At 44.2% G+C, this 26,922-nt stretch overlaps 1 protein-coding gene across 1 annotated transcript in view; it reads right to left on the bottom strand.

Annotated features, from left to right (window-relative positions):
* The window catches only part of LOC118574485 (UV radiation resistance-associated protein-like), a 54,311-nt gene that overhangs the window by 21,994 nt on the left and 5,395 nt on the right, over positions 1-26,922 (bottom strand). The window contains exon 2 of the mRNA XM_036175446.1: positions 6,138-6,255. Within this exon, the coding sequence (XP_036031339.1) occupies positions 6,138-6,255 (118 nt within the window). The remainder of the gene's footprint in view (positions 1-6,137; positions 6,256-26,922) is intronic.

Here is a 26,922-nt window from a genome sequence, read left to right on the forward strand (position 1 = left end):
GAGAGCACTTTGGCTATCCAGGCAAAGGAGGACAGTAGTATAGAGGGACAAAGAAGTCACCAAAAAAGCATCTGCTGAAAGGCTGGATGTGGGAAGTAAGAGAAAGAAGACAACCCAGAACAGCTCCTGGGTTTTAGCCCGGGGAATGGGGTGGCCATCTTCTGAGAGAAAACCACAAGATCAAAAAGCTGGCACCTCAGAGACTCAGTCTTGAACATACCAAGTTTAAGTCACCTCCTGACTCCAAAGGGGACACAGTAGGCAACTGGATGAAGGATATGACCTCAGGGGAAAGGTCATCAGAGGATGGTACGTGGGTGGGTGAGATCTCAGGGACTGCACAGAGCTCTACCCCTGAAGTACTCATGCTAGCTGGTATTCCAGAAGAGGGCGGCACTTAGCGCTTCAAGGTGAGGAAATAACTATAAAACAACAAACTAGAGGGCCACAAAGATGGCTCAGCAACCAAGAGCATGCGCTGCTCATGCAGGGTCTGATTGGATCGGCTTCCAGCACCAATCGAGTTACTTACAACATTCCAGTTCCCAGAGATCGGACACCTTTCTTCCAGCCTCCCAGACACCTACACTACATGGACCCGTCCCCAGACTGACACACAGACATATACACAATTTTAAAATAATGAATCTTAAAAGACAGACAAACAAACCATCTAGCTGGGTATGCAATCTCTGCAATCAAAACACTTGGGAGTCCACGGCAGAACTACCGTGAATTTGAGGGACGCCTAGGCTACAGAGTAATTTCTAAGCCAGTCTGTGCTACAGAGAGACCTTGTCTCGAAAGTAAAATAGAACTACAAATTTGAAAGTTTCAAGTTTAAAGGAGAGCAGGATTAGAACTGAGTCTCCATTCACCAACACAGGCTTTGTTCTGAACATATATCAAATACTATTTGATGTGAACTACCTTGACTGCAGACAATCTATGAAAACTAAAGAGGCCCAAAAAAAAAGTCCCTTATCTTCTTGGGATCTACTATGAATTCAGGTGAGATAAAGAGTAACTGAGAAGCCAGCATTTCTGATAATCTGTCCAAAAAAAAAAACTCTTGTAAAAGTGGGAGATGACACAGATAATACAGGCTGTTTAGGAAGAAGAGCCAACTGGTCTTTTTTCATGGTTATTCTGCACCAAAGGCCAAAGAAGAACCATGAACTATTGATGACCGTCATGACAGATCCAACCAGATAAGGTAACATTAGCCAGGCCTACTAGAAAGACTCCCCAGCTCCTATGATGAGAGGTACAAAGGCCCAGAAAACTCAGATACAGTTCGTTCCATCATGACCGGCTGAAACAGAAAGATGTCCCAGAAGACATCAGTCATCTCTAATGGGATTAATCCCAGAGTCTACTTAATGATGACTTAACTAAAGCTCACCGGAGGAGATAAAGCCCTACCTAAGGGGTTTCTGAGGCAGTGACAGGCTCTCCCATTGCAGACCAGGGGCATGCCAGTGCACTGGCACTATTGGTATTAAGATCTTTTTATTGGTGGCCTCAAGAAAGTCTAAGGATTTTCAAAAGACTGTAATCACCAGGGAAGGTGTGGTGGTACACACCTTTAGTATCAGCATTTGGGAGGCAGAAGGAGGCAGATCTGTTAGTTCGTGGCCAGCCTGGTCAATACAGTGAGTTCTAAGCTAGCCAGAGCTGAAAGGGGGGTGGGGGAGAGAAAGACAGAGGGAGGAGAGAGAGAGAGGTGGGAAGGGTTAGGGAAAGGAAGGGAAGGGAAGGGAAGGGAAGGGAAGGGAAGGGAAGGAAAGGGAAGGAAAGGAAAGGAAAGGAAAGGAAAGGAAAGGAAAGGAAAGGAAAGGAAAGGAAAGGAAAGGAAAGGAAAGGAAAGGAAATCAAGACAAAAGAGTAAACACAGTCACTCTGCTTCCATCTCACATCATGTACTCAGGACTGCTCTTGGCCTATCAAAACAATGTCAGAGAAGAGGTCTTGAAAATCAAGACTAAAACAGTGCCATAAGGCATCACACTACCTCTCAGGAACCTACTAGAAATTTGACAGCAAAATCCATAACTCAGGCAACCTCAAAATTGCAATGCTTACTTCTGCTGCCACCAGGGCTGGATCACAGTCACCATGGCTGCTCTTTTTAGAAACCAATATAAATAACACTGCAATTCCTGTAATAATGGCCACCATTTTCCAAATTCCCAGAATGCACTCAGTCCATTCATTGTTGCTAACACAGTTGACACCAGGGCAAGGACACAGAAGTTTTATTAAGATAATCAAGGACTTGGGTTGGAAAGATGGCTCAGCTGCTCTTGCAGAAGGCCTGGTTTTGGTTCCCAAAACCCACATGATGGCTCAGACATCTGCAATTCCTGTTCTAAGGCAGCCAATATGCCTTCATCTGGCTTCCAAGGGCACCGGGCACAAAGTAGTGCACAGAAAGGCATGTAGGCAAAACAAGCACGCAAGTAAAATAAAAATAAATGAACCCTTAAAAAGGGGGCTGGAGAGATGGCTCAGAGGTTAAGAACACCGACTGCTCTTCCAGAGGTCCTGAGTTCAATTCCCAGCAACCACATGGTGGCTCACAACCATCTGTAATGAGATCTGGTGCCCTCTTCTGACCTGCAGTCATACAGGCTGTATACATAATAAATAAATCTTAAAAAAAAAGAAAGGAAGGAAGGAAGGAAGGAAGGAAGGAAGGAAGGAAGGAAGGAAGGAAGGAAGGATGAAAGAGAAAGAAAGAAAAAGAAAGAAAGGAAGGAAGGAAGGAAGGAAGGAAGGTGAGCAAGGATTGATTATATAGACACTCATCGAAAATTAAAACTACTTGCCAGGTGGTAGCGGCTCACACCTTTAATCCCAACACTTGGGAAGGTGGATCTCTGAGTTTGAGGCCAGCCTGGTCTACAGAGAGCTCCAGGATGGACAGGGCTACATAGAGAAACCATGCCTTGCAGGAAGAAAAATAGTCAACTGGGCCTGGTAGCACAGGTCTATAATGTCTATAATTCCAGCTACTCAGGAGACTGAAGCAGGAGAATCACAAGTTCAAGGCCTGCCTAGGCTACAAAGCAAATTCAAGGGCAGCCTACAAAACTAAGAAAGACCCTGTCCCAACCTAAAGAGAAGAGAGGGTTGGAGAATACTTCAGGGGCATAGTGCTCACAGAGCATGAGCTAAGCCCTATATTCAATCCTCAGTACCACACACACATACACAAAGTTAAAACACTCCAGTGTGGTCATACAATGCAGTAATATAACCAATCAGCAACTGTGAACTAAAGGTATTAAGATCTACAAAAAAAAAATGTTTTTCCTTTAAACTAGTGAGCAAACTGCTACACTTTGCTTTCTGGGTACATAGGGAGGCTGCATTTCCCTCTTCCCTCTTCATCTAAAAGTATAATCCGGGCTGGAGAGATGGCTCAGAGGTTAAGAGCACTTTTTGCTCTTCCAAAGGTCCTGAGTTCAATTCCCAGCAACCACATGGTGGCTCACAACCATCTGTAATGAGATCTGGTGCCCTCTTCTGGCCTGAAGGGATATGTGCAGACAGAACACTGTATACATAATAAATAAATAAATCTTTTAAAAAAATAAATAAATAAAAATAAAAGTATAATCCAACTGGTTCACAGCCAGTAAAATGTGATGGTAAGAACAACAACCATTTCCACTTCAAATCTCTCTCAAATAATCCTTCTTTCTTGCCTGCCAGAGACCACATATAGAGGAGAGTGGCATCGAGACCAAGGGAGCTGAGTCACTACCAAGTTGGTGGGAGCTGCAAGGCAGTACCTCGTAAAGAGAACCTGCTTAGCTTGTCAAGTTCACCAGGTTAATTATGGTAAGCCCCGGGGTCATGACAACAGCAATCGTTCAGATTAATTGCTACTTTAAAATATGCAATGGTTAGGATGAAAAATCAGAATAAAGGCTAGATATGGTGGTGCAGGCCTCTAACTCCAGCACTCAGGAGGATCAAAGTTAGAGGCCAACCTGGTCTACATAATGAGTTCTAGGACAGCCATATCTACATAGTGAGACCGTGTCTCAAAAACCCAAGAAATAAACAAAATAAATACCATCTTTCAAAATAAGACTTGATTACCTCTTATTATAGTATCATTGCCTTCTGTTAGCATAAATCGGCTAATAAATGCATCTTATCAAGCATTATCACACATTCCATACTGATCCTCATAGAAACCCAAGTTACCTACTTTATAACATGGTTATACATGGTTATCTCGTTAGGTCTCAAATCCCAGACAAACCGCTGAAGCACGTATTTAACATACCAAAGCGAACTCTGGCTGCCGGGTTCTCCTCTGCCTCAATCACAACCAGTTACAAGACCCTCCTGGCTGGCATACCTCACCCCTACCCTAAACTTCTCCAGCCCAGATACTGGGCTAGGCTTCCCTGCCCAAAGCTGCCCTTTCCTGTAATAATAGTCCAACCGCTTTGGTTACCAGGCTTTTTTTCATCTACCCTTTATCCTCCTGCCTCTTGGTCTGGCTCTCCCCTCCCCCCGCCCCCAACATGGCTCAGGTCACGTTCACTCTGGGCTCTCCCAGATGTCCCTGCCTCTGGCTATCTCTCCCTTTTATCTGCAATAAACCTTCTCCTTCACCACACTAGGAGCCATCATGTCCTTCCTTTTTATTTTTTCATTCAATCTCCAAAACAACCTTCACCCAAAGCATGAAGCCAGTGGCTGAGACAGGGTGACTGTCCTCAATCTTAAGCCAGTGAAAGGGGGCTTAAGCTACACCGCACCCTAGTCCTATCGAACACCCCACCGAACTCCCAACACTCTAGTACTTTCCACTAAGTGTGTGTCCCAAAGATGATTGTGATCTTGACTCAAATAATTGACCTCTGCGAAGCAGTGATGGTGCACGCCTTTGATCCCAGCACTCGGGAGGCAGAGGCAGGTGGATCTCTCTGAGTTCGAGGCCAGCCTGGTCTACAGAGTGAGATCCAGGACAGGAACCAACACTACAGAAAAATCCTGTCTAGGGGGGGAAAAAAATTGATCTCCTCTTAAAACTGTCGCTTCTAGAAGAATCCTTAGTATAATTTGTAAAACTGAATTGAGGCTGGTGGGATTGCTGAGTGGTGAAGAGCACTTGCTGCTCTTGCAGAGGACCCCGGTTCAATTCCCAACACCTACATTGTGGTTTACAACTATCTGTAACTCCAGTTCCAGGGGATTTGATGCTCTCTTCTGACCTCCAAGGGCACCAAGCACACATGTGGTATGCATACATACATACATGCAGACCAAATGCTCACACACAAAATAAAATTAATAAATCTAATTTAAAAACTGAATTGGGGGCTGGAGAGATGGCTCAGAGGTTAAGAGCACTGTTTGCTCTTCCAGAGGTCCTGAGTTCAATTCCCAGCAACCACATGGTAGCTCACAACCATCTGTAATGAGATCTGGCACCCTCTTCTGCATACATAATAAATAAATAAATCTTTAAAAAAAAAACTGAATTGGGGGGGGGGGGGCTAGAGAGATGGCTCAGAGGTTAAGCACACTAGCTGCTCTTCCAAAGGTCCTGAATTTGATTCCCAGCAACCACATGGCGGCTCACAGCCATCTGTAATGAGATCTGGTGCCCTCTTCTGGTGTGCAGGCATACGTGCAGGCAGAACACTATACATATAATAAATAAATAAATCTTTAAAAAAAAATAAAAAACTGAATTGGAAGAAACCAAGCCATTCTGAAAATGACTCCAAATACATAAATCTAAATATGAGGATATACCAACTTGGTTACATAAACTTGGTCACTAGAAAAGGCAAAATTTTAAAGAAATATAAAATTAGTATAAGACACTGGATCCGCATCATTTGTTTTTAATGCTAGGGACTAGAATAGTAACATTTATAAAAGGGGAACAAATTTACCTAGCAACAGGAACAGTAACAGTAACCTTAATAAAGGGGAAACAAACGTACCAATGAAAGGCTATTCCCCAGAGAACTGCCCACTGGCCACGTCTCTAGCATACATCACCTACTCAAGATGAACTTCCTAATGGTAAAAGGTGGCACTGCAAAGCACTCTGTTACAACAGTACCAATGTGACAACCGCCAAGGCTTGCGTCCCTTACCTTTATATATCTTTTCATTATCACACAAATGCAGGGTGAAGTAGGTATCAAGGAGCTGGTGGCCATTTCTATTGACGATATTCCGAGCAGCAATGTTCCGGAGATGTCGAAGACGCCTCTAAAACAGAACCACAGTGGACAGGCATTCAGCTTTTCAGTCCTCTGTGTTTTGAAAGCAGCAGTTCAAAGAAAAGAGGAGCATGACAGGTTGTCCCAGGCACTGTTTGTTGAGCCCACAACATAACCCAGACTCGCTCTTATGCCTCAGCACGTCCTCCGTCAAACAGGAGGCATACCTTCCTCTTCTCACTTCAAGAGCAATTACAGGCATGGAATGGAAACAAGTATGCAATATTTTGTTCTGTATGCAGTAGAAACCAAAGATCAATAGTGAGTGTCTTCCTCAATCACTTCTTCACCTTATTTCTTGAGACATGGTCTCTCCCTGAACCTGGGACTCACTGTTAAGCTAGACGGACGGGTTGGTTGGTAAGCTCTGGGGATCTGCCTGTCTGTCTCCATCTCCCCAGAGCTGGACTTCAGGAACACAGCGCCAAAGGAGCGCTCCACCACACCTAGCTTTTTACATGCCTGCTGGGAACCCAAACCCAGGACCTCATGCTTGGGTAGCAAGCACTTTACCAACTGATCCATGTTCTCAGTCCCCGAAATCCTGTTGAGAAAGCACAAATACTATGGAAGTGCAATCCACCTGCAAGAGTGTTCATATCCCTGGGATGTAAACTAAGCGGAGACTTGGCTTTTCCCCACAGGCTTCAGATAGTTGTGACAAATACTCCGCTGTTGTTAGTGCAGTCTAGATACCAGATCGTTTGTACAACTACAGGAGGCTACAGGCAAAGGAAAAAAGTCTAAAAGCAGTAACTCGCTGATATTCCAGGCAGCCAATGGCCCCTTCAGCAGCAGTCAGCCAGCTTCTATTTGCCAATGAAGGCTAATATCCTTCCATTTCACTAGCCACAATGCGTGACTTATGTGGAGTCACCATGTGAGAAACACAAAACCTTCACAAGCATAGCTTCAACAGGAATACAGAAGTTGAAAAGCTAGTCCAATCATGTCATAGCAGAAAGGCCATACTGGCAGAGCTGGGCATGGTGGCACACACCTCTAACCCCAGCACCCGGCAGACAAGAGACAGATCACCACATGTCCGAGGCCAGTCTGGACTACTATCAAGTTCTAGACCAGCCAGGGTTACATCTCAAGACAGTTTCTCAAAGGAAAAGAAAATGATGCCAGCGCTGAAGCCTGGGCATATCATGTTCACCCTCAAAGTGAGTCTCTTAGAGACTTAACAGAGGCCAGCAACATGGCTCGGTGGGTAAAGCACTTGCTGAACAAGCCTGACAACCTGAGTTCAAGCCCCGGGACTCACATCAACTCCACAAAGCTGTCCTCTGACCCTGACATGCCCACACCACACAATGATAAATTGTTAACAGGCACCTAGTACTCAGTGTTAAGTACACTTCACACCCTCCCTTCCAGCTGACAGCCAGCCCATTCTCCTGAGGAACATCCATGTTCATCTATGCAGGAATCAGCTAAAAGAGCCTAGACCTTCTGTCCATTCACATGCCAACCAAATGCTCTCTCCCTGTGTACAGACTACAATTCCTTAAGAAAGAAGGCTGTTGTCTAGGAAGCTTCCCTTAATAATGATTAAGTATGAGAAGCTCCAAATATATTTACGAACTTCTCAAGGGCTTACACTTACTTAACAGCCTTTCACACCCTAGATCATAGCCACTTCCTGATACCTGTTTCACGAACTCCTTCATTCAACACTTTTAACTGGGAGGCGGTGGGATGGCTCAGTGGGTAGAGGCGCTTGCCACCAAGTCTGATGACCTGAGTTCAATACTGGGAACCTTCACGGTAAAAGCGACTCTAAAATTGTTCTCTGACCTCCACACACTAGCCATAGCAGATGCATTAATTTTTTTTATTTATTTTTTTTTGGGGGGGGGGAGGTTTTCAAGACAGGGTTTTGATGTGTAACAGTCCTGGCTGTCCTAGAACTCGTTTTGTAGACGAACTCACTGAGATCCGCCTGCCTCTGCCTCCCAAGTTCTGGGATTAAAGGTGTGCGCCACCACCGCCCAGTGACAAGAATCTTCTGTAAGCAACAACTACATTTCATTTGTTGCATGGCTGCCAATGGGAAACACTGCCAAAACTCTGTACAATAAAGTGCATATACCCCCATCATTGTCTGTGATGATTCTGCAATCTGACCTCTTCAAGGATCAATCAAAAGACCATGCAGAGGGCTGGGGATGCAGTCCAGTAGCAGAGTGCTTGCCTAGCATGTACAAGGTACTAAGTTCAATTCCCAGAACTCAAAAAAATAAATAATTGGGGCTGGAGGGAATGACTCAGCCTACTCCACTGGCCCTTAAGTTGGGAAGGGTCCAGGACCAGAGATGTTGGCTGCCACCTTTCCATCACAGTGCAACCAGAGAACAAAAGGGCCACAAGAGTCAAGACTGGGATTCAGTCATATCAACAAGTAGTCAACACAACCCTGCGAATTCACAGTAATTTCATCCCTATGAAGCAGTCAAAGACCACAAGTTTGGAAAGGACTTAATACAGTAACTGTTATCCAGGGCTGGGCATGTAGCTCAGTGGTAGAGCACTTACTTGCCTAACAGATCCACACCCAACCCAAGGCCCTAGATTACATCTTTACCACTGCAGACAAAAAGACAGACAGTGTAGTGGATAGCCATCCCAGCATTGGCCTGGAAGTTCCAACCCCCATTGAGGCTTCGGTAATGGTCACGCCCACAAGGCGGGGCGGGGGAGGAAGGGGAAGACCAAGGATCTGGAGGAGGTCTCTCTCTTGGTTCCAGGACCCTGGACGCTGGAGGTAGACGGAGCAAAGTTCTCCAGAGAACACGGCCGGACTGCGCTATACCTTTGCCAGACCCTGCAACCTACCCCTTCATTTGTAAGTTACCCCACAAAATAAACCTCCCTTTTAACTACGTGGAGTGGCCTTAATAATTTCACCAATAAGACAGTTTTGATTTTGTTTTGTTTTTTGTTTTTTAATCCCACAGTGCACTTAGCAGCAAAGCACAAAAAAATGATTTGATTTGGTTTGATTTGGTCTGGTCTGGTTTTGAACCAAGGTCTCTTTACACTGGCAGGTGGGTCTCCAACTCCTGGGCTCGGGAGACCCTCCTGCTTCAGCTTCTCTTCTCAGCCTACAGTCACAAGCCACCAAGCCCAGCTCACATAAATGCTTTTAAATATCCCTATTTCTGTTGGGTGAATCCACTTCTGTTACGATTTGGAACCTCAGCGCACAATGCATACAAGGCTTTACAGTCAGTCAAATCACTAGACGAACAAAAACCCAAAGCGGTTTTCTGTGGTGACAATACCCGACTGGGCTTCTCTGTCCCTGCCAGCTGCCGTCTTTCCCTCCCTGGTACCTGAAGTGTTCTGGCTTCTTAGGCATAACGGTGCCCAAAGGAACCAAGGCATCCTTATCTTGTGTTGCATCACAGATGGAGACTCACTCAGGGAGGCAGAGGAGCAAAAGACAATGATTTTCTTCTACCATCCCTTCCTTGTTTAAAAGCCAAAGGACTGTGGGTCCCCACCATTACCGGACAAAAGCATCCCACAGGCAATTTCGATGACTCCTGTTATGATCTGGCCACGAAGCGCCCCCAAGGGATTCATGTAGTGAAGGCTTGGTCCCGGCTAGTGTCGTATTCTAAGTGCTTCTGGGGACGGTAGGAAGTGGAGCCTAGAAGTAGGTCACTGGGTCGTGTCCTTAGGGGTGTCTTATCTCTGTCTCAGTCCCCTCTCTCTCAGCTTCACGTCTGTCATGAGGTGACTAGCTTCGGCCACACACCTCTGCTGCCATAAAAGCATGGTAAGCCATGGGTGCGGGGTCAACGGAGCAAGAACTGTGAACTAAGACTTCTGAGCCAAAGGACTCTTTGCTCCTTTTCAGCTGTCCTGGGACACAGCAGCAAATGTCCTAGCGCTTGGTAAGTGGAGACAGTCTGGAGTCTGAGGCCAGCCTGGGCTCCCTGACTGTACCAAAGGAGAAAGAGGAAGAAGGATGGACAGAGGACAATCAGAATGTTCTGCCGGACATTTCACTGCAGCAACAAAGAGTCTAACACAATTCTCAAGTCATCAGTGAGGTATCTCCAAGACATACTTTGAATCCAATGTTTAATTTTACAAGAGCCATTACCGATCAACAACATATGCAGCAGTCGCTAACGCAAAGTCCAGGAAAAGGGGGGTGGGGTGGGGCAGGGTGGAGATCACAAAACGATGGGTCATGGGAGAAGAAATGAACCATCACTGAACACACGGAAAGAACCAGGACCACCGTTAAAAACCAAACACTCAGCTGGTTTCCAAACGCAGCTCACTGGTGCATCCCATGCCCACGCTCTTGCATACAGTGTGATGCGATCACACCACAATGAAGAAGTGTGCCGTATATTCCCAGCACCTTCACACACGGCAGACCTGCCACCATGACCCAAAGAATTCTGGGCGACTATGACGGCATGAAATCATCAACAGTTAGAGTATGGCGTCCCCCATCCTCTTGGGATGCTCTTCCTGGGAATCCCACCATCACACAGAAGACAAGAGCTGCATGGAGGGACCTCACTGTGTTCTTCACAGCCCCAGCTGATCCCGGGAGGCAGCCAGACCTGCAGCCTCTGGGCCTCCAAAAGTGACACCCAGCAGACACAAGTTGTTTCCACAAACCCCTGGCCAGACTGCAGATTTGGGAGCAAAATAAGTGGTTTAAGCCGCTAATTTCTTCAGTTGTTACTCAGCAGCAGATGACTAAACAGGTCTATCTGACTAAGCAGGCCAAGGCCAAGACAAGGAAGAAAAGCAGTATGAATTGTTCACTCGAAGCAAGGACACTTAGACATTAGCAAAACGTTCCAGCACTGTTTAAAAAGCAAAACTTCAGTAAACACGCCTAAATGTTAATACACCCATACGATGGAAAACATATTACCATTTTTAAAAGGTCACTAAGTATGGGTATGAAATGCCAAGGGAAAAAATGTTATCTATTCATAGAAAGAATACAATTATATTCCCTGAATATCAGAGATCAGGGCTCTGCAAGCTGGAAAGTGACTTCTAAGCTTTCCAGGACACATCCAGCCGCTCTGCAATTTCTTTCTGATCTGCTTACAGCCATTTAATGACGTAAATACCATCCTTAGCTCACCGGCTGTTGGAAAAGCCACTCTGGTGTGCTGGCTGCTAGTGCAGACACTGTGAGAAGGTTTCTTCACAGCATCTGCGTGACAACTGTCTTCACACTTGTCCTGGAGCCCATCTCTATTCACACTTGCACTCCTGGTTTCATTTCTTCCTTGGTTCAAGCATTTATTCTCAGCCTGGAGCCACACTCACTGGCAGGTAAGGGCTAAGCCCCAAGTTAGCTCAAGTAAATTCGGATTCTGGTTTATCTGCTTTTATGCAGTAGTGACTTTTTTTTTTCCAGAGCTGAGGACCGAACCCAGGGCCTTGCGCTTGCTAGGCAAGTGTTCTACCACTGAGCTAAATCCCCAACCCCTCATCTGCTTTAATTTTATGGAAGACAAGAAAATGAAACGCTGAAGAAAATTTGCTTTTCAAGTTTCCAAAGAGGACAAAGACACTCACTCACTGAAACAGGGACGTAAGCTCAATATCAAGTCAGACAGAGTTTTCAAAACCAGAAACGCCCCTTGGGTGCTGCAACACTTTCCACAGTTTCTCAGCCTCCGGTCCCACCTGAAAGACTCCCTGGGAAAGTTCTGAGAGATGAACGCTTTAGAAACGAGGGCTTAGCCCTCCGACCCTAATCAAATGGTGCCAAGAGTCACGTCACAGACTTAACCCAACAGCACATCCCCCAGGAACCACTTCACAGTTCTTGTTCGTAACTGAGCGCGTCCTCTGGCTCAAATTACACCGCTCTCAACGGGAACCTTTAACATTAACTCTGCTTTCCAACTAAATCAGCCCAAGCATTCGTTTAACAAAATCACTTACTGAGCACTACTAAATTATCAAACAGGCTTCTCCATGGCAAAAACAGAGAAACCATCGGAACGTCGGGCATTTCTTTACTTTCTTACCTCTACCCTATTCACCTTCAATCTTGGCTCAAACCTGCCCCTTTCTTCCCCTTGCCTTCTGCCTTGCTCTGAGGAACAAGGTGCTGGGGTGACAACCAGCATGCATAGCCATCTACATCTCCTTCCCCTCCTCCCATCTCACTGATACTGTCTTCACACACTATGCTTAGGCACTGTGCTGTTGTGGGATATTTTGATTGCACTCTGATGCCAATAAAGTTAAATCGGGGGCGGGGCCAGCGACTAGCTGACCAGAATCCACCAGAGAGTGGATTTGAATAGAAAAGACTCACAGGAAGGAAAGGGAGACTTCAGCTTGGCGCTTCCCTTTGGTTCTAGGACAAGGGATGAGATGTGTCTCTTGCAGTGTCTCTGGCCAGAAAGCAAGGTCAGCTAGTTGCTACTCAACCTCTCTGAGCTAGGTTTTCACACCAGTCTTATTGATAAATAGAACGATAAAGGCTTAATTTAAACCTATATATTGTGACTGGGAGCCCTGACTGGCCGGTGGGCCCTAAGACGATAATTAAAATATCAGTAAATTCATGTAGCCAACAAAAACATCACTGTGGGGAAGGAAACATGGCACTCCCTCAATTCACAGTATACAAGGGACATAAGGAATAGAAATTCGAGCCCAGGTATGGCAGCCCACTTACAACCCAGTAAACCCTGCACTCAGGAGGCAGAGGTAGAGGGCCGAGTTGGAGGACAGCCTAAGCAACAGCAAGTTCCAGGCCAGCAAGAACCTCCCTCCAAACACTTATTAAAATACAAAATAAAAAAAGAGCCAGGTCTACAAAGCAAGTCTCAGGACAGCCAGCACTGCTAAGAAAAAAAGACAGAGGCATGGTGGTGCACAGCTGGAATCCTAACACCTTTATTTATACTGCCATATTTTTTTCAGCACACTGAAATTTCCATGATAAAATACTGCCAAATAAGGACTGAAAGGATCTTAGAGTCTAAAGACTTTTTCAAGTTTAATAGGGTGACAAATTCGACTATGTGTTTGAGGATAAAGAAAATTATTTTTAAAAAAAGAAAAAGGAATTAAAGACAATTTCTAGAAAAATGGCAACTAATCAATAAAGGTATCAGAGCAATGGAGCCGTCCTTCACACCTGCTCACACCCCCACACACACATACCACACTCACCTTAGCTTCACACCTGCTCACACCCACACACACACATACCACACTGACCTTAGCTTCACACCTGCTCACACACACACACACACACACACCACACTGAACCACACTGACCTTAACTTCACACGTGCACACACACACACACACACACACACACACACACACACATCACTGTCCTTCACACATGCTCACACCCACACACACATCACTGTCCTTCACACGTGCTCACACCCACACACATCACTGTCCTTCACACGTGCCCACACCCACACACACACATACCACACTGACCTTAGCTTCACACCTGCTCACACCCACACACACACATACCACACTGACCTTAGCTTCACACCTGCTCACACACACACACACACACACACACACCACACTGACCTTAACTTCACACGTGCGCACACACACACACACACACACACCACACTGACCTTAGCTTCACACGTGCTCACACTCACACACACACATACCACACTGACCTTAGCTTCACACACGCTCACACCCACACATCACTGTCCTTCACATGTGCTCACACCCACATACATCACACAGTCCTTAGCTTTACATGTACACACACACAAACACACACCATACTGTCCTTAGCTTCACATGTACTCACACCCATACACACATCATACATCCTTAGATTCACATGTACTCACATCCATACACATACATCATACTGTCCTTAGCTTCACATGTACCCACACCCATGCACACACATCATACCGTCCTTAGCTTTACATGTATACACACACACACACACACACACACACACACACAATCATACTGTCCTTAGCTTTACACATACCCACACCCATATACACACATCATACTGTCCTTAGCTACACACACACACACACACACACACACATCATACTGTCCTTAGCTTCACACGTACACACACACACACACACACACGTCATACTGTCCTTAGCTGCACACACACACACACACACACACCACACTGACCTTAACTTCACACGTGCTCACACACACACACACACACACGTCATACTGTCCTTAGCTGCACACACACACACACACACACACACACACACACACACATCATACTGTCCTTAGCTTCACACACACACACACACACACACACACACACACACATCATACTGTCTTTAGCTTCACACACACACACACACACATCATACTGTCTTTAGCTTCACACACACACACACACACACACACACACACACATCATACTGTCCTTAGCTTCACACACACACACACACACACACACACACATACATCATACTGTCCTTAGCTTCACACACACACACACACACACACACACACACACACACATCATACTGTCCTTAGCTGCACACACACACACACACACACACACACACACACACACACACATCATACTGTCTTTAGCTTGCTCTCTGCTGCTGTGATAAACCCAACAGCCAAAAGCAACTGGGAACTCCCACTCTCCCACGACAGCCCATCACGGAAGCAAGTCCCAGCAGAACCCAAGGAAAGCCCTGAAGACCACGAAGAACACTGCTTACTAGTGTGCTCCCCGCTAGCTTGCTCAGCTTGCTTTTTATAGAACCCAGGACTGGCTGCCCAGAGCTGGCACTGTCCACAATAGGGTAGCCCCTCCCCATCATTATTAATTAAGAAAATGCCCCACGGACTTGCCTACAGGCCAACCTGATGAAGGCATCTCCCCAACTAAGGCTCCTCTTCCCAGATGACTCTAGCTTGTGGAAAGCTGACAAAAACAAACTAACCAGCACATATAGTTTATATCAAATCCGGATGGCTCAAAGCTATTTGAATGTTCTGTTAGTCATAGGAATAAGAATTTCTGGTTGGAGGTGGGGTGAGCATAGTGCTCCTCACCTTTACTCCCAGTACCTGAGATACAGAGGCAGGCAGGTCTCTGAGTTCCAGGCCAGCGCCAGGACTACATAGCAAGACTCTGTCTCAAAAACAAAAATAAAAACAGAGTTTCTCAGGGATTAAAGAGATGGCTCAGCAGTTAAGAGCACGTGTTGCTCTTACAGAGGACCCAAGTTGTATTCCCAGCACCGAGACATTCACAATCACCTATAACTCCTGTTCCAGGGAATCTACCAGGCATACAAGTGGTACACACAGATACAACAAGCAGGCAAGGAACACTCATACAAATAAAATAAGCACAAAAAAAATTTTACCAAAAAATTTTTGCTATTATGTTATTACTGTATAGTAGAGCAACTCCAGAAAACAATATACTATATCGTGCTTTGGTTGGTTTTTGGTTTTGTTTTTAAAGACATTTTTAAAATTTATTTATTATGAATACAGTGTTTTGCCTGCATATATGCCTACATGCCAGATCTCATTATAGTTCTGAGCCACCACATGGGTGTGAGGAATTAAACTCAGGACCTCTGGAAGAACAGCCAGTGCTCTTAACTACTGAGCCATCTCTCCAGCTCCTTGTTTTGTTTTATTTTTTTAAAGACAGAGTTTCATGGGGCTGCTCTTCCAGAGGTCCTGAGTTCAATTTCCAGTAACCACAAGGTGGTTTCACAACCATCTGTAGTGGGATCTGAAGCCCTCTTCTGGCAAAAGGTGTACATGCAGATAGAGCACTCATATACATAAAATAAATCAATCAATCTTAAAAAAAAAAAAAAGTCAGGGTCTCACTATGTAGTCTGGATGGATGGAATTCACGATATAGACCAGGCTGGCCTCAAACTCACAGATATCCACCTGCCTCTGCCCCCCAAGTACTGGGATTGAGGGCATGTGCCACCATGCCTGGCTCACTATATATCTTGAAAAGCTACAAGACAATTTTGAATGGCTAAAGAAGTAACATACACAAGTATACTTATGTCAAAACATCACACAGTACCCCATAAATATGAACGTTTATATTTTATGTTAAAATATTTTAATTTCTTAAACAATTTAAAAATACTGAAATGCAAATAGTTCAAGCATAAAAGTACCCAAGGAAACCTTATAAGTTCAAAGATCTAAGAATGACACAAAATTTAGATGCAATAAGAGAGAAAAACAAGGCTGGGTGGCACACGCCTTTAATCCCAGCACTTGGGAGGCAGAGCCAGGTGGATCTCTGTGAGTTCGAGGCCAGCCTGGTCTACAGAGCGAGATCCAGGAAAGGTGCAAAGCTACACAGAGAAGCCCTGTCTCAAAAAAACAAAAGAGAGAGAGAGAGAGAGAGAGAGAGAGAGAGAGAGAAAGAAACAAGGTACTACATAAAAAATGTTTTCAAGGTCAGAAAGATACTCCATATTTGTCTTGACAAACTGAGTTTCATCCCTAGAACCTTCAGTGAAAGGAGGAACCCCCAAAGTAGTCCACTATCCTCCACTGATCTACACTACATGTGCACACATGTGTGTGCATGAAGTAACAAATAAAATTTAAGAAGTTTAAAAAGGGAGCACAAAATGTTTAATACTTCAAAATTATCCATGACAACAGAATATGGCAGTTCACACCTATCATCCCAACACTTAGAGGCTGAAGCAGGAAAATTACCATGAGTTGGAGGCCAACCTGGGCTATACACTGAGTTCAAGGCCAGCCTAGGCTACAGAGTGAGACTTTGTCTAAAAAAAACACAAGAAACAAAACCAAAAGCAACTCTATGCGACAAAATGACCAAGTACAAAGTAAAAGGAAAAAAATAATTAAACTCAGGCAACAAAAGCAATTTCACTGACACATAAGGAATTCCTAGCAATTCCCAAGAAAATTCCAATAAATGGGAAAGAATATGAAAAGATAATTCACGGAGGAAATACGAAGAGTACTTAAATGTAGAAAAACACTGTGCAAAAAATAAATGCAATGAAATGTCAGTAAAGCCGGCACAGGTCAAAGGGGCAAATATCATTTTGAGGCAAAACACTGGCAAAGCAGGCATTCTGCAGACAGCTGTGCAACTGGTAAGAACCTGCGCTAACCGCCACCAGCATCATCTAGACGACAAAGGGACACATCCTTCCAAACCCAGTTCCGCTTCTCCATCTGGGCTAAAAATATACTTGCAGATATGCAACATGATCCACTGAGTTTGGATCTTGCTTCTCTTGCAGTGGTTGGGGGCAGACAAGGTCTCACTCTGGCCTTGAACTCACTATGCGGTCCTGGCTTCCCTCAAGCTCTTGACCCTCCTGCTTCTACTGACTACAGTTTGGATCTGGGGTGCCCTTTCAAGGTCCAGAGATTTGTCCCCCAGAGTGATACTTTAAGAGGCAGTGGGGCCTAGGATGAGGGTCACTGGAGGTGTGTCCCTGAAGATAGTGTGACCCCAGGTCTTCCCCTTCCTCTTTAGAATCTGTCTCGAGGGGAAAGTGGCTCTTTGCTGTAGGAAATGCTCCCTACCATGATTGACAGCATCACCACAGTACCAAAGCTACCTCACCACAGACTGAGACCTCAAAATCCATGACCCAAAATATTCCACTCCTCTTTGTAAGCGACAGTTTTAGGTATGTTACAGTAACAGGAAGCTAACGAACGCAAATATAATAAAGCATGGTTCCTATCAGTAGAAAACTGCAGAGAACGTCAAGTACGTCCACGGGTAGTTAAGTTACAGATCCTATAGTGAAAAGCCCTGCATGGCCGCGAAGAACACTACAGTCTCTCACTAGTTTATGTGATCACTGTGTTGCCATTTGTGTTTAGAGAGAGAAAAGAATACAATGATGAAACTCCTGGAGAGGCTTGGGGATAAATGAGAACATTACTTGTCCCAGGAGAGAACACAGTGGTAGGGTGACTGGGCACTGTATTCTTTTATACACACTTTACATGAGAAAGCATAGGGAATTTATTCCCTATTTTTAAATGAAATTAAATTTACATTTAAAAAAGCAGATGGCAACAAATCTTTAAATGCAGACAGATGTCACAGCCGTTCCCTGACGAGTGTGACAGAGGGAGGCGCTCTAACTACAACCAGTAACCCTGGACGCCAAGGGTCTACAGATTTCCAATGGAAGCAGAGATTTACAGCATCAGGCTTATTTCCTAATGAGAAAGTTGAGACCAAAGTAAAGGGAATACTCACATTCACCTTGTTAGTAAGAAGCAAAAGCAAAACAGGGCCACAGGCCTGATCTCCCAAATGGGTGCACCATGCTTGCCTCCCAGACACCCTGCCTCAAAACCCGTGAGGCCTCTTGGCCTTTCAGGCCTCCTGTGTTCCACCCAGTTGTAGCCAGCCAGCCATGTTCATTACCGTCTTCTCAGCATGATGGGTATACGTCTCTATGGTGTCTTCTCAGCATGATGGGTATACGTCTCTATGGTGTCTTCTCAGCATGATGGGTATACGTCTCTATGGTGTCTTCTCAGCATGATGGGTATACGTCTCTATGGTGTCTTCTCAGCATGATGGGTATACGTCTCTATGGTGTCTTCTCAGCATGATGGGTATACGTCTCTATGGTGTCTTCTCAGCATGATGGGTATACGTCTCTCTCTATGGTGTCTTCTCAGCATCATGGGTCTCCGTCTCCTCCTTTGACGTCTATCATTCACTGCCTCAAAGCTATTGTCACACTAGGAAAAGCAGCTTCCTTCTCCTGCCTATGTATCAACTTCCTCTTCTGAAAACAAATATTCAGTTGCAAATGTCAAGCTAAGGACAGTTTATGAAGGTTCAAGGCACTGAGACGCATTTAACTTGAACATGCTGGTCCCAGGCATAGACTACAGCAAGCCAGAAGTTGGTCTTCCTAAGGCAGAACTTTGCTTTCTCCTTTCTGTATTTTTCCTGTTACATCCTTTTCTTTGAAACTAACCATACTCCTTTATGTAACAAGGTCCTCTACTTCCTCTCATCCTAATCAAGCTTTACTGAAGTCCAAAGGCTCCAGAGCTCCAGTGCCATCCTCAGCCCCTCACCACCCACAGATGTTCTCATCTTTACAAAGCTCCCCTACATGCCACATCCTAATAAACCAGAATAGTTCACTATCTCCTCACTACTCATGAGTTACTAGCAACACCTCTGAACATCACTACTATAAAAAGAAGTTGAAAAACCCCAAGTACTAGGATACAGGTGTGCACTATCATGACAAAGATGAAGTTTTTTAGTTGGTTGTTTTTTTCTCTTTTTCCCTCCTTCCTTCTACTACTTGGAATGAAAACCCAGAGGCTTCGTGCAAGATAGGCAAGAGCTTTACCATGAGCCACTCCCTAGCATTGACACTTTTAAAGGGAAGCCTGTGTTCTTTGTTTTAAAAAAAAAAAAAGGATAAGTTGACTAAATGTAATATCCAAACAGTGGCTGGATCCTGAACTGATGGGGGACCAGAGACCAGTTCTAAAACATCTCCAGAAGGCCTGTGTGTTAATGGCTTGGTCCTCAGTATAGCACTATTGGGAGTGGAACAAACTTTAAGAGTTAAGATCTAGTGGAAGTCTTCGGGCATGTGCCCTTGAAGGGATGGTGGGATCCCAGCCCCTTCCTTCCACGTCCCCATCAAAGGTGGATAGCTTTGTGCCACTGTGCTCATGGAGCCCAGGATATTTCACCATAAGGGCAAAATAATGAGGTTAGCCAATCATGGACTGAAACCTCTGAAACTCCAAATCTTCAAAACTCAAATCTTTTCTCTTCATAAATTATTTGGAGGAGTTTGTCCTTTTTTCCTTTCTTTTCTTTTTTTTAACTGAAAGCTAACAAGAGGAAATGTTCTATAAAGGACAGTCAATCCGAGGCTGGAGAGATGGCTTAGAGGTTAAGAGCACCGTCTGCTCTTCCAGAGGTCCTGAGTTCAATCCCCAGCAACCACATGGTGGCTCACAACCATCTGTAATGAGATCTGGTGCCCTCTTCTGTATATATAATAAATAAATAAATAACTCTTTAAAAAAAAAAAAAAAAGACTAACTAAATAGGCATATGAGCACCAGAGAGCTTCCACACAAAAGACCAAGCCATAGCTGGGTGGTGGTGGTGCACACCTTTGCTCTCAGCACTCAGGAGGCAGAGGTAGACAAATCTCTGAGTTCAAGGCCAGCCTGGTCTAAAGAGGGGATTCCAGGACAGTCGGGGCTGTTACACAGAGGAACTCTGTCTTGAAAACCCAAAAAAAAAGAGGGGGGGGAGAAAGAGAGAGAGAGAGAGATGAATAGAGACTAGAACTTTCTGCCCCTACAAGGGGGAGAAGGACTAGAGACCGGAACAGTCATCAATGACTCTGTATAAGCATGTCTGTATAACAGAATTACCGTGAAGCCCTAAGTACAGGAGGTTCTGACCTGAACATACAGGGCCACTGGGAGGGTGGTATACCCCACAGGTCACACACACACCCCCACCCGACCCTTCTCTAAACCTTATTCTGTGATTCTCTCCATTTCGAGCTCTTGTGCTGCATGCTGTAATGGAAAGCTGGTTTGTGAAGTTCCAGGGGCCATTCTAGCAAACAAACGAACCCATGGCGAGGGTGATGGGAGCTCCCTGATCCCGAGACTTGCGGCGGCAGTCTGAAGCAGAAGTCTTGTAAGAATCAATCCTCAGCTTTCAGGCTCTAAGACTAACTCCAGGTAGACAGCTTCAGAACTGAACCAGAGACAGGCAAACCTGTTCCTATAGGAGGATGGGTCAGTGGAGCAAAGCAGGCAACCCCTTAGTTCCACCCCACATTTATAATCATTCCATCAGCAAATGCAGTTAACACGAGGCCTGGAGGCAAGGCCTGCAATCCTTGCACCAGGGTGACTGAGACATGAGGGCTGACAGGAATTTGAGGCCACCCTAAACTACATAGTAAGTTCCAGGCCAGCCTGGGCTAAAAGAATGAGACCGTATCCTTTTTTTTTAAAAAGGACAAGATAGTTCTTGCCATGGAGGCTAACATCCCGAGTCCAATCCCCGGGACCCACCTGGTGGAAGGAGAGAACTGACTCCTGAAAGTGGTCCTGTGGCCACCACATACGTACACCAAATAGATAGATACATAAATTAAAAATATCTTTAAAAAAGAAAAGAAATTCTGCAATTCTCCAAATCTAATAACTACATGGTGTCTTCTGGTGGAGATAAATTAATCTCTCCAGAGTAGAGAGGCAGCTGGCTCTTTATTTTCCTATTTGTCCTTAAAATCCTCCACGTAGGGCTGGGGTAGCTCAGTGGTAGAGCGCTTGCCTAGCAAGCGCAAGGCCCTGGGTTCGGTCCTCACCTCCAGAAATAAATAAATAAATAAATAAATAAATAAATAAATGAATGAATGAATAAATGAATGGATGAATAAATAAATAAATAAAATCTTCCACATAGAACAAACTCCATTTAATTACTTCATGAAAAGAAGCCTGAAATGCCTTCCTATGAAGACAATCACACACCCGTAAAGAGTGTGTCCCGTAACCCACCCTCAACCTTTCATGAATGCCCACATGCTTGAGTCTACAGATCAAACCTTGGCAGGCTCCTCATGGAAGCTAACACATTAGGAGTATCAGTATTTCCAAAGACTCTTCTCTTTTCAAAAGGAACAAAATTTTAATCATCCCTCATAAGTCTAAATAAAATCATTTTCATCTTGAAGACTTTTTAAAGTTTTTTCTAGATTAGCTCTCATACAAAGAATGTTTGGAATTGAGGAAGGAAATCATCCATATCCTCTCCAAGACACAGTCAGGATGACTAAATCAAGGCGTCCAGCTCTGGGTCCAGTGCTAGCACTTTCAGAGACAGTGCTTCACAAATATCTACTGAGTAAATGGCCAACTGGGCAGGCCTTCCTACTCAGCACTACAATAAACATACTGAATTACTCAGAGTTCAAAGTAAATCGCTAGTCACAAAAAGTACCCTCATGGCAAAAGTCAACAAGTTTTTTGTAGAAAAACATACATCAGGAGCCTGATTCCCAATTTCTTTTATTTGTTCCCTTTTTCCTTGCTCAGGAACCTATGGACTACCAAAGGTAGACACTAATTTCAGCTTCCTGATATATCTTGTTATTTTTTAAAGGTCTGGTCACATCTTTTAGAATATTCTAAACCCCATAACAGGAAAAGAAAAATGCTACCATTTCCATGGAGCACCAAGTGCTGGGTTCTAATGCTCAGCTTCAGGATTATTTATCTCAGCCTCCACAAACACACTTTGCAAGTTTTCATTTTTTAAAAATGTCTAATAACATCACAAGTGGCATATACAGCAATCAGTGCTAAATATCACACAGAATCAAGCAGCTGGCATGGAGAAAAACCAGTTACCAGATGTTTGCTGTTCCTGAAACTTAAGGAGGTAGAGAAGTCATTGTTCCCAAGAATATTTATTGAGAGCCACTGGTAACAAAAATCCCTGAGAGTATATAGCAGTGACAACTAGTGTTCAGAAGGTCAACCTATTAGAACCAAGGGTTCTGTTAGAGGAAACCATCATGCAAGGTGTTATGGAATTACTGCCTTTTGAATGAATTGGCTGTATCTTGTTGTAAACTTCTTGTGTAATAACAGCTATGATTCTCCCCATTTACCATGCATTTCTATGTTATGTGTACATATAACCTCATGATTGCATCTCAATCTTATGGCATACATAATTGTGGATAGTCTAGAAGATGGTTTCTTATTTAACTGTACAATTTTTATGAATAGAAACAAACTAAAATATGGTTCATACTAGATCTATTATTCCATGTGGACTGTAGACACTTAGAGGTCTTTCGCTCCATCCTTAGTCACTGATAAGGTAATTACTGGCCAGAAAGTGTCTTCGTAGAACTTTCACAGAGCGGAATTGCAGGTGCCTGGCCTTGTTAGATCAAAATTCTTCAGAAGAATTACAGTGAACCAGAAGTGATAGTGCAGGTGTCTGGCCTGGGTATCTCTTAGTCCTTCAAGAGATCAATAGCACCTATCTTGCCCTCAGCTTCCTCCAGCGGCACCTCCCCACTCTGATTCAAAAAACAATTAACTCTTTGTATTTATTTCTACACCAGTTTTTAATGCAAGATTTTGGGCTCAATAGACTAATTATATATAGGTCTTGACATTCAGGTGACTAACAGAAAAAGGCTGTTAATTGATTAATCATATCTGCATATTATTAATCACATAAAATAGTACACATATTCTTTGTCCTTTCCTTAAATCTCTCATTGGTTTCTTTCCTTGTAACCTTTGTAGCTATTCCTTTAAGAGATAGCCAGAACTTTTTACAATCTACATCTGTTGTCAGTCACCAATTAAGCTGACCAACTCTTTGCCAAGTGTGACTCTTATCAGAATACTTGTCCCTGAGAGTTTACTTTGTAGTTTTTACTAACAAGTTGTTAATGAATGGAGATATACACATACATAAATATGTGTGTGTGTATACATACATACATACATACATACATACATACATACATACATACATACATTGGATATATATCCAATATATATATTGGATAGCCCTCAGATTAGAATCCTCAGCTGGTTGGTAGACTCTTCCATGGACCCTGGAAGCAAACAATATAGGCTGGAGCTATTATTGTTTGCATTAAATATTCAAAAAGGGACAGGCTTGGTAAAGCACAGAGACAAAACAGGAAGACCAGCCCTGGAGTCCAGAGGGAAGGGCAGGGGGGCATTTCAAAGCTTCCAAGGTTCACACCGTGAATGGGGCAGGGGCAGAATCCGAGGGTCCAACCCTGCCCTTAAAGGGAACTTTAAAACAATGCCACCACGCCGTCTTGGTTCCAGCCTAATGTCACCAAAGCTGGAGGGACACCACCTCAAAGCCCAGAAAGGAGTTAAAGAAACAGGTTCTCAGCAGCACAGACCTGCTTAGAAGGCGCAGGAGCTGAAGAGTCCAGAGGTCCCTACAGATCCCTTATACAAAAGTCCCTGAGGTCTCCAGAGCACAGTCATGGCCTAGCAAATAGTTTCACCTCTGAGAACATCAGGTTTTTTATATCTGTAAAATTCCCTTATTCTAAGTTTCCACCTTAGAGTAAGATGGAAAACAATATGAACAACAAATAAAAAGGAAAGAAAGAAAGAAAAGCTCTCCTTTTTCATATGTTCCACTGTCATTTCGGATACAATAAAAAATAACTCTCGCAGGACAAGACAAAGCCAATGCCATTAAACCTAAAGAACACAACTGCAAATATTTAACCCATATTTCTAAAATATATGTCTTTAATTTTTCTAAAATAACTCAAAGTTTATAACTGTACACATCCTAGTACACTAAAAATGTCCATTATTTGCCACAGGAGAAGTATGTTTTGGCTTGCAGGGAGAATTACACAGTGTATTAAAAATACATATTGGACTGGGCAGCAGTTGGCACACACCTTTAATCCCGGCACTCAAGAGGCAGAGGCAGACGGATCTCTGTGAGTTCAAGGCCAGCCTGGTCTACAGAGATAGAGTTCCAGGAAAGCCAGGGACACACAGAGAAACCCTGTCTTAAAATAAAAAAAAATAAAAAAAAATAAAAACCCACATTCGTGGTCCATCCTGCTGGCACACGCCTTTGATGCCAGCACTTGGGTGGCAGAGACAGGTGAGTCTCTATGTGTTCAAAGCTAGCCTGGTCTACACAGTAAGTTCCAGGGTAGCCAGGGCTACATAGAGACACTGTCTCAAAAGTCAATATAAAAGTAAAATGCACATTTGGAAACTGTGGAGATGTAAATTCTGTCGTCTTAGCACACACTGCTGCCCCAACTTTCAATTCTGCTCTATTTCCAGACAGTTTCACTTCTGGGTTTTCTACCCAAGAACTAAGAACTATGATTCTGTGAAGAAATCTTTACATAAACCCAAAATAAGAACATAGATTTTTCCCTTCAAAGAAAAACTAAACATTTTCATGCGCTGAACAAAGAAATAACAACAAACAAGATAAGCACTTAAATTCTTGATGGCATTTTGTCATGTAAAATAATGACTTTAAGATGGGATATTTGAAGCTTCCAGCATTTCCTCCTGCTCAGGGGTTTCCACGCTTTTATTTTACAGCTACACATCTATAGACTGCATTTCCTTCCTTTGCTGTCTCCCTTGTTCTCTCTTCTTCCTCTCCTTCTTCTTGAGCCTCGATTTCTCCTCCTACTTCTTCTCTCTACCCGCCAGCCCTGCCTATCCTTTCTCCTGCCCAGCTATCGGCTCTTCAGCTCTTTACTAGACCAATCAGGTGCCTTAGGCAGGGAAGGAGAAACAAATATAACACATCTTTACATAATTAAACCACATCTTTACATAGTTAAACAAATGCAGCACAAACAAATGTAACACACCTTTACACAGTTAAAGTAATATTCCACAGTATAAACAAATGTAACACATCTTTGCCTAGTTAAAATAATATTCCACAATGAGCAGACTTCCAGCAGGGCCTGATGAGCACTACCCGCTGTGTGGTCATATCTATGGTGAGCACTACCTGCTCACTACCTGTGGTGATGTCTTTGGTGAACACTACCTGCTGTGTGGTCATGTCTATGGTGAGCACTACCTGCTATGTGGTGATGTCTTTGGTGAGCACTACCTGCTGTGTGGTGATGTCTTTGGTGAGCACTACCTGCTGTGTGGTGATGTCTTTGGTGAGCACTACCTGCTGTGTAGTGATGTCTATGGTGGGTACTACCTGCTCACTACCTGTGGTGATGCACAGTAAACACTTACCTTGGTCTTCAATCCCTAGAACTTTGCCTCCTAATTCCCCCAACAAGGAGTTGGAAGGGAACTCCTCCTCTCTGGTTTAGGTGTTTGACCCTGGTTTCTGACACAGACCGTTTCCTGGGAGTGCCTCTAGTCTAAGGAAGTGACACTTGGCAGGCTCCTGGGGGGGTGGAACTATCAGCCCATTCACCTCAGGAAGGGAACTGGCAACTGAGTTAGACATCAATAGTGTCTACATAATGATCTCCCAAAACTTGAGGGTGAGCACTCTGAGGACAGGAAACCTTCCCCCACTCCCTACACCGTTCTCTTCCATCTGACTGCTCCCCATTTCCTTCAAAACCAGTAAACTGAAGGTTTCCCTGGCCTTGTGAGCCATTCTTAGCAGATGATCAAAACAGGGGGCAAGGGGAAGGGGCTGTAAAAACCCTCAGTTTACAACCAACTGACCAGAAGTTCTGGAAAGCCCAGGTTTGAGATAGGCATCTGAAGGGCATGGGGGCAGGGCTAAGCCTTTAACCTGTGAATTCCGGGTAGCTAGTGTCACTATTTAATTATAGAGCACACTTCTGGTACCCACTGGAGAGCTACATGGTTCCGAGGAAAATTCCCACACTTGGGGAGTTTTCAGAAGTGCTGTGTTGGGAGCCAGGGAGGGGATAGGAGAAAAAAAAGCTTTTAGTCCCTTAACATCTCAGCTAGGGGCCACAGTTCATATCCATCAAAACAAATAGTGTAATAGTATGTACATCTGCCATAGTAAAATGGTATTTCACTCTTAAACCCTGTTCTTAAAAGCCTACAACCC

This window comes from Onychomys torridus, chromosome 1 (assembly GCF_903995425.1).
Source record: "Onychomys torridus chromosome 1, mOncTor1.1, whole genome shotgun sequence".
NCBI classification, from domain to species: domain Eukaryota; kingdom Metazoa; phylum Chordata; class Mammalia; order Rodentia; family Cricetidae; genus Onychomys; species Onychomys torridus.